This window comes from Brachypodium distachyon, chromosome 5 (assembly GCF_000005505.3).
Source record: "Brachypodium distachyon strain Bd21 chromosome 5, Brachypodium_distachyon_v3.0, whole genome shotgun sequence".
NCBI classification, from domain to species: domain Eukaryota; kingdom Viridiplantae; phylum Streptophyta; class Magnoliopsida; order Poales; family Poaceae; genus Brachypodium; species Brachypodium distachyon.
This window is the reverse complement of record NC_016135.3, coordinates 21,868,154-21,877,212: the sequence shown is the minus strand read 5'-3', so window position 1 is coordinate 21,877,212 and position 9,059 is coordinate 21,868,154. Positions and strand designations below refer to the sequence as shown.

The following is a 9,059-nucleotide window of genomic DNA, read 5'->3' as shown; positions in this document are numbered from 1 at the left end:
TCCGGCGTGACCCACCAGGGAGGGGCAGTAGGACCTCGACAGGCTCCAAGGAGCACAGAAGAAGTATCGACAGAGCACCGCACCACCACACTGCACGCACCGCCGCCCGTCGAAGGGGTGAGAAACGGAAACCGCTATGGGAAGAGCAGATTTGGGCCGCCTCGACACAGGAGGAGGTGAGGCGCGCCTCAAGAGCCCGACGTTTCCAACGCTTCTGACAAACCGAGGACCGTCGCTGCCCGGGGCCGCCGTCCCGGCGTCCAGAACCCAACTACGCCCCGTGCAGCAGACCGTCTTCACCACCTTCCGAGGCCGCCGCCTCGACTTCCTACTCCGCCATCGCTTGCCAAAGCAAAATCCGCGCCCAGCACGCCAGATCCACTGCCCGAAAAACCATGGCCACTTCTCAGAACCGTCGTCCTGGCATCCACCGCGACAACCACGCCGGCTAGAGGCCCACATGCCGACGCCTCGCCTCGCACGGGGCAGGCAGACGCCCCCGACTGCACCAGATCAGCAGCCGGAGACGCCTCCCCGGAAACCCCCGGCGTCCGCCATCAAGGCCGACCAGGCTGGCCGCCGGCAACGAAGCCTTGCCACCGCCGGCCAGCAGCAGAAGCGGCACGACCACCGCACCGGTCACCGCCGGATCCTCGCTCCTGCCGCCGCGCCTGGCAAGCACGCACGCTAGCGCCAGATCCCGCCGTCACCTCCGCCTTCCGGAGCCCACACCGCCGGGGACACCGCCATCAAGCCGCCTGGGGCCGCCCCCCCGACCTCCACGCTCCCGTCCGCCCGAGGGCGCTTCCGCCGCACAGAAACCCCCACTGCCCTTCGGGGAGTGAGGCCCGCCGCCACCGCGGCAGAGGAGGCCGGCAGCAGCGGCGGCGAGATGGAGGTGAGGAGGGGCCCGAGCGGCGGCGGCTAGGGTTTCGCCCCGCTGCCGCCCGTGGGAGCAACACGGGACGGGGGTATGTTGAAGATATGTGATGGATTCTCAGTCGGCGGATTGGCCACCGGACGCTGGAGTTTGATCTGCGTGGATTTCCATCCTCCTTTTGCCAAAGTTCTTGGTGGCACTAGCTAGCTGTCTAACTGTCTCCGTATAATATACTGTGTTGATCTGAAGATATTGCACCGGGCCAGCTCCTGAAGAGCTTTGAAAAATCGATATCCACCTGTTAGGCTGTTAGTTGAGTAGACTGCAGCGATCCCATGGTTGCTTGTTAAACAGAAAGTTCAAATTGCAAAGGTCAGATTAAGATACATGCAATGCAGCACGTTGCATGCCGCCAGCATGTATCTTCTGAAGAAAAAGGTCAATGCAAAGTAGGAGTACCAGGCTACCAAGTTCGGTACAGTGAGATCCAAGATCATCAGATAGTCCAACCGTAAACAAACTTAGTGTACCTGACCCGTCCCCACTGATGTAACTGATGTACACGCCATTAGGTGCTGCATTATGGCAAATAATTAGGACAGACAGCACCAGCCCAGGATAGGTAGGTATGCCTGCTGTCCAATTCATGGTTGAGATGGCTGTATCTCAGTCATCATACGAATACAACCTGGAGGGGCAAGGACATGCGATTGGACCGGGCGGCTACTTCGCAGTCCCTCTGTCCCACCCTAGACAAACATTTGTTCCACTGCATTGAAGCCATAGCTTCAATCAATCCACACTTGCCAATTATTGGATGCGCCAAAGCAGAATTCTTTCGCACTGTTCTTTCCAGCATTGGTACTCCTACTGACCAGCTGCTCTTATATGGTTACAGTATGACATATGTCTATGGTAACTCCATACTTATACGCAGTAAATTGTGTGCTAATTAATAAGGACGAAATGATGCCTGTAGGAGCTCTTGTAGTCTTGTGGCCTTCCGGCTGCAGTGGATACAGAAGCATGTAGACATGAGGTACTCTAGCCGAGAGAGTAGCACAGTGGGCACTAGCCGTGGAGCTGCAGTGTGGTGGATGGGACTCAAGAAAGCCGCCCTAGCAAAAAAGCATTCTGCTGGGAGGAGAGACAAGGAGAGGACAGGCTTCATCAATCTGCAAAGTGGAAGGCAGGGCCCTCTCTTCCTTGTTACCCGGAAGAGATGCAACTTCCAATCTCAGCACTATGTTACTCTCATGATCATAAATTTGAACCAAGTGCTTGTGGTCACCAGCAACCAAGATCTGGCATTGATGTGTTCACTTGCAAGTCCCTGAGGTAGTTAGGTTGTTGCAAACCCGCAAACTGCAATAGTAGAGAAAAACAGAAATACTGCTCAGAGACTTCAGTAGAGAAGTATTGTATTTGCAGTGCTTCCAGCTGCTGAACTTTGAGGTGAGTTTGCAGATATAACCTAAAAAATTGCACGGGTCCCATAAAGCAATTCTGAACAGATTTAGTAATGATTGCTTGACCCAACTAATTCCATGCTTAGGCAAGACGAGGAGGAAAACTAGATGAATACTGACGACAGCTATAGTGGCAGGGAGCGGGTCAATCCCTTGGGCCTGAATGGGTCCTAATTAAAGGCAGCGAGTAATCGGCTGCAACTTTATTCGTATTCTCTTCAGACTTTTTACCACCTTTAAGACTAAACCCCTGCACGAGCAGGCACTAAAGTCTCCAGGAAAACATGGTGGCTCCAAGAAAGTCCTTTTTTTCCTCGTCTTCTGCCTTTCAAGTAAGAGTACTAGGAAAAAAAACCTGGGCTTATGTAATCGTTACGGACCGACACTTTTACTTGGTGCCAGAGGACGAACCCTGTCACAAAAAAAAGTTTATCAAATTGTCGTCAGACTGATGTACGCACTGTAGTAGTTAGCTGCAAGGCGGAAGAAACCCACGGTTCAGGTTCAGGTTCAGTTTTAAACCTTTTTGTTTTGAAGAACACAAAAATCCACGGCTCACGACATTCTTTTCCCACGCACCGACGACGACGACGCTCGCTGTCTACGTCACGTAGTCGCCCTGAAAACCCGATCCGGCCGTGCTCAGACGGAAAACTCCAAGAAGCGCCGATCTTCCGAGAACAATCCACGGTTTGGTCTTTGCAAAAGTGCAGAAAAGGAAGGCCCGAATGAGACAGATCGAACAGCGCAAAGATTGAACCTCGTTTCCTTTCCCCTCCTGCGCTCCTCCGGCCGCCGCGCGGTGCAATCAATACTTCCTCCTTCCCTTTTCACTTTCCCTGGTCACTCCTCCACGGTCGAAAGCCCGGCCGGGCGAACGTACGAGCCGTTTTCCGAAACGGCGGGGATCAGGGAACGCAAATTAAGGAGCTCCTGGGCGCGCGCGGATGCCGCTGCGAAACTCAATTCCATGATGGATGGATGCAAGGTGTGTGGCCGTGTGGGGCAGCGGGGCACGCGACGGTTCGCTCAACGGCCGGCGAGCCAGCGACACCATAATGCCATAGTACTCATCAATCACCATGTATGCATGGCAGCCGTTCATCCGAAACGAGCGCGGCGCGCGGGGCGTCCAAAAACCAAAAATTTGCACCCGGCCGGCCGGCGCACTGAAGCTAGAGATCGAGGGTGCCGGCCGGGCGGGGCCGGGCAGCAGCGCGGCGTGCCTGCCCTTGTCGGCGCGGGAGGGCCCTAGCTTGCTAATTAAGCTCACTGGGTTTTGTTCGGTTTTTACATATTTCAGCGCCGGCGTCGTGGCAGCGAGCGTATGGAACGCGGTGGGTCAGGGACTCCACTAGCTACTAACCGGCAGGCAGCTGCTACTGTGCCTGAGCCGTGACTCCTCACTTGCCATCCACGCCTGTTCAGCTGTGTGCTACAGGCGCACAAACGCGGCGCGCGAGCTGAGCGTGGCCATCATTGGTGAGCAAGCTGGAGTAGCTTGTATGTAACTCTTAATTGGGACATGCCGATCATCTGACTGTCGTCGATCTCCTGTGCCATGCATCATGACCGATCCGCCAGCCTGCGGTGGATTCAGCTAGAAGTTTGAATGTGTACGTGACTACGTGTAGCACGTTGTTTGGATTCAGCCATCTGATTAGTTAGGAACCGGATTAATTTGAGGGTAAGCTGTTTCGGATCCACGGACCACCGTGCAAAGAGGCGACACCCATACGTACCGTGAAACCATACACCGAATATGAACCCTGCCAAGGTTTGGTTTTAGAAAGTGGTAGGAAGGCAAGGTTTTTAATTGCGGTAATTTGGGTGGGCCTCAACATTTTCGCCTTTCGGTAAAAGATGTCGATCTGACTACAGTTCCAGCCCAACGCAAAATAGTAGTTCTGCTACAGCTGGGGAAATAATTGGCCAATTTTTTTGGTGTAACTTCAAACACCGAAATCCAAAATAGTTTCCAAAATTCTCGAATTTTTGGTGGGTACCAAAATTTAAATATCAATCGGTAGGAAATTCGGTCATTAGCTTATTTGATCGGTCACATAAATGTAAACGTGAGCATTTTTCGAATAATAAACTCTAGATAAAAAAACATGACATACAAAAATTGAGTCGTAAAAAGTCAACGAGATCGTAGGACATGGACAATGAGGTGATCTTAGCCTTTTGGTTTTTCTTAACAATCCCACGTAGGATAAAACCTTATGTGAAATAGAGAAAAAATGTACATGTTTTCTCTTGACTAAGAGATGTTTTTTTTTTGAGAAAACAACATAGTTTTTTCCCATTGTAGTAGATCCATGTTTTCGCCTCATTTTTAAAACTGATTTTACTTGCCTGTGTATTAATTGCAAGATATGACGCTATTAAATAACCTATTTTTTAAGATGCTCCATTTTGTTTTTAAATGACGTGGAGCACATATATATATGAGAAGACGATCTTCTCTATCATTGTAGGTGTCGTTAGCAAACTAGATAGGCCAAATAAAAAGATGGGACGTCCGGGCAGTTATTGGGAAAGGGCATCGTAATGTGAGGGATGCTCGTTGTGCGAAAAATTTAAATCAAAGACAAAAACTTATGTTGCATATGTATTTTTTGTACCCCTCGATATTTTTGACAATGCAAATCTTCTGACACATATATGCTCATCCATTTCCTTTGTAATGGTATTTTGTGAACTTTACACAAACACACCTTGAAGCCATATATAAATCTCCTAGCTCAATTTGGCGATACAATGACCTAGATATATTTTTGTTTACGGAACATGACTTTGGTAGTTCAATTGTTGGTGCTTCGGCGTCCAAAAGAAAATTACTGTACACTTGAAACAAACAGGCAGGTGCCATGTCGCATATATAACGAGAAAAGAAAAAGAAAAAGGAAAAGAAACGCGAAAGGTTGCACCAAACAGTGACGCCCGGGGGATTAAGAAACGCCGTGTCCGGCACGTGCCGCGCCGTCCTAAGCACGTTTCGAGGCCCCACAAACCGCCATTCCCTGGGCTTCCTCCCCTTCGCCTCCGTAAGGAATCCCGGCCGGTTGACCACTCGTAGCCTCCGGTCTCATGCGTGTGAAGGACGAGCAGTTCTCCTGCAGATTTAATTTCACAACAACAATTACAAGACAAGCCCCCCTTAGCATAGAGGCATACCGAAATATTAAAAAAAAAAAGCTCCACTACTAGCTTAGCTATTTGAGCAAAACGTATGTGGGAAGAGAGAGGCAGGCCAGAGCTAGCTGAGGTACACAATTCCACTCACTGGCCAACCGCTGGGGCGAGCGTTCTTCCCCTCTCCCCCTGGCTCAAGAAATCTACCTGAAGTAGCAGGAGCTCCTCTTCTTCTTCCGGCCGCCCTTCTCCTCGTATTTAGACATCTGGATCGAGCAAGAATTGTTGGGAAGCAAATTGGAGTCGTCCTTGCATGGATGCAGCCCACTGGCACCAGGTAAATCTCTTTGCAAAGATCAGTTTTCTGCAGCACACTTGTCGGAATTTGGATTTTGTTCTCCTTGATCTTGCTGCTAGCTGTCCATGTTCCTCTCTTCGTGCCTTGGTTCTGGGTGCACGACTTCTTTGATCATGTGACCATGATCTCTCTTTGGTTTCCTCTTGGGGCTTGTTCTTCCTTTATATGTTGTGTAGATCTATGCATCTGCATCATAATCAGCACGGCCCTCTCCTCCATAGGCTTTAAGGTGAGGCCTCTGTGAGCTTTAATCCCCCTGCTGCCGTCCCCTTTTGATCCATGAAAGCAGCAAACACACAGACCATCACCTTTCTTTTCCCTTCTTTCTAATCCCCCTTTCCTCTCTATCATCCTTTTTATCCCCTCGCCTTCTTTTCTCAATCAGCTTTTCTTCTCTCTCTCCTTGCATCAAAAGAGTAGCCATGTCCTGGTGATGTGTGGCAGCAAGCAGCAGCAGCAGAAGTAGTACACAACCCTACAACAGCAAACGAGCAAAGTTGTGTTTTGTGCGGTGGTGGTGGTGGTGGTGTGTGTTTCTCTTTCATCTTTACCTTTTCCTTTCCTCCTGCTTTAATTGCCTTTTCTCCTTCCTCTTAATCGCCGGTCCTTTGTATCCTTTTGCTTGGTTCTTTGTTGCACCGTAGAGATTCTTAACACACCCCACACCACGCCCCCATTTGTTGCACACGCGCCCACATGTTGTTTTTGTTCTCTCTTGTTCGTTCTTGCTGCTTGCTCGGTTGCTCTAGCTGTTAAGCTTGGCGTGTGTACGTCTGTTGACCGATCGTCTGCGCTTGCTAGTCGGATTAACCAAGTTGTGCTGCACCATGGTGTGTGTATGTGTGTCCTCAGGGGCTAGGGCTGCTGAAGCCAATGGAGGAGATGCTGATGGGGACGACGAACCAGCAGCAGGTCCAAGGGTCGAACCCGAATCTAATTCCACCGCCGCCGTCGTCTTCTCCGGCACCGGGGGCTGGCGGCGGTGCCATGGGCTTGGTTGCAGGCGCGGTTGTTGCGGGGGTTGGCAGCAGTGAACGGAAGGCGCGGCCGCAGAAGGAGAAGGCGCTCAACTGCCCGCGGTGCAACTCCACAAACACCAAGTTCTGCTACTACAACAACTACAGCCTCCAGCAGCCGCGCTACTTCTGCAAGACTTGCCGCCGCTACTGGACCGAGGGCGGCTCCCTCCGCAACGTCCCCGTCGGCGGCGGCTCCCGCAAGAACAAGCGCTCCTCCTCTTCTTCCTCCGCCAACGCGGCCTCCGGAGTCTCCGCCTCGACATCAATCATGGCGAGCTCGACGTCCATGGCGTCCAAGAACCCGAAGCTGGCTCATCATCACGAGGGCGGCGGCGCGCAGCACGACCTGAACCTCTCGTTCCCGCACCACGGACTCCACGGCGGGATGCAGCAGCAGGCAGCGGATCAGTACATGGCGTTCCCGAGCCTGGAGAGCAGCAGCATAGGCGGCGCGATGGCGAGCGGCAACAACGGCCGGCATGGCCCCGGCGCGGGCCCGCTGTCGGCCATGGAGCTGCTCCGGAGCACAGGGTGCTACATGCCGTCGCTGCACGTGCCGATGCAGATGCCGCCGGCCGCGCCCGGGGAGTACGGCGCCGCGGCCGTGCAGGGGTTCTCGCTGGGCGAGTTCCGCGCGGCGCCCGGCCCGGCGCAGTCGCAGTCGTCGCAGAGCTTGCTCGGCTTCTCGCTGGACGCGCATCACGGCGGTACCGTGGGGATGCAAGGGATGCCGCAGGACAGAGCGGGCAGGATGCTGTTCCCGTTCGAGGACTTGAAGCCGACGGATGCCAGCGGCGCAGGCTCTGGCGCCGGTGTGGAGAACGGCGGCCGACATCAGTACGAGCAAGCTGGGAAGGAGCAAGGCGATGGCGGCACGGGCAGCCACGCTGGGCACGACACGGCGCCGGGGTTCTGGAACGGCATGATCGGCGGTGGCACTTCCTGGTAATATATATGTGCATGGCCGGCGGTGCATGCACGGTGGCGCGCGTCCAAGCATGCATGCATGCATGGCTCATGCAATCTAATTAAGCGACTGGAGATAGGAGCTAGGCACATAGGTCTAATATAAGATCCATGGTGGCCGGCATTGGTGGTGATCATTGTTACTACATGGTGTTTGATCTCTCTTCCTCTCTGGTGTTTTTCTTCTCCTTCCTCCTTCCTCTTGCTGTGTGTTGTGTTTGGTGATCCGTAGACTTGGGGGACTAGCTCTAACAACAAACACATCAGAGTACACACAATTAATCTCTTGATCTCTGTGCCATGCCGCATGCATATGCTAGCTAGCTGCGTCAGCGTAGTAGTACTGGAGCCTCCTTCGTGAAGCTTCTTTTTAGGCAGGCTTGGAGTTTGGCCCCGGTACATACCTAGTACATGGGTCATGTGGCGTGGTTTATTTGGTTTTGCAGGGCCAACTTTAGGAGACTTGTAGCAGTGGGGAGAGAGGACACTGAGCTACAGTTCGTTTGGTAACAACGACAATGCATGCAGTGGTTTCAGCTTTGTGTGTGTAGATGCAGATCTTATATATGCGCGACTTCCAAGTAATTTGTACCTAGCTTTACGTGAGGTGATTAATGGTCCAAGTTTGTAATCTGTAACCATATTATTTTATCTAAAGAGTTACAAGCTTAGTACCATCTTATTTTTCCCGATGATTTTCTCGGTTGCTATGCATAGACTCATGTACTGTTTTTCAGAACAAGGTATACATTTAGCGCATGTAGTATGTATAGTTCATTGATATTACTCACTCAGTCCGTAATTCTTGTCGATGTTTTAATACAAATTTGAAATAAAACAGTGACAAGAATTATGAGACGGAGGAAATATATGGTATGATATTTTAAGGCAAAGACCCCCTGAGGGGATTGTCATTTATAGTTGAACTGATGTATAGATATCTTGCCGCTCGTTTGTCTACTTTCATAAGAATGTCTTTTTATCTGTCACCTCTCTCTGCCCTCTCTTTTTCTTGTATAGCAGGCTAGCTCTGAGATGTCATGTCTCACCATCGCCCTGAAACCAAGAATCTTCCAGCCATGAAAAGCACTAGCGAGGGAGGGAGAGAGGAGAAGATCAGAAGAGCTAGAAGAAGTGAAGGGCATGGGAGCAAGGGAATATGTACGTATGACAAACACCCCACTCTCTAAAAGAAACTTTACTTCTCTCTCCTCACATGGTATTATTAT

At 51.6% G+C, this 9,059-nt stretch overlaps 1 protein-coding gene and 1 long non-coding RNA gene across 2 annotated transcripts; one reads left to right on the top strand and one right to left on the bottom strand.

Annotated features, from left to right (window-relative positions):
* Positions 1-5,003: 5,003 nt before the first annotated feature.
* On the bottom strand, positions 5,004-6,722 carry LOC104585403. The gene is made up of 2 exons (XR_733206.3): positions 5,695-6,722; positions 5,004-5,468 (listed from the first exon to the last, which is right to left on the bottom strand). It is a non-coding gene; the product is annotated as an uncharacterized LOC104585403 (long non-coding RNA).
* LOC100828153 (dof zinc finger protein 1) lies at positions 5,468-8,512 on the top strand. The gene is made up of 2 exons (XM_003580295.4): positions 5,468-5,824; positions 6,698-8,512. Exons 1-2 carry the CDS (start codon positions 5,801-5,803, stop codon positions 7,811-7,813), a joined length of 1,140 nt encoding a protein of 379 aa, XP_003580343.1. The 5' UTR covers positions 5,468-5,800; the 3' UTR covers positions 7,814-8,512.
* The last annotated feature ends 547 nt before the right edge of the window (positions 8,513-9,059 follow it).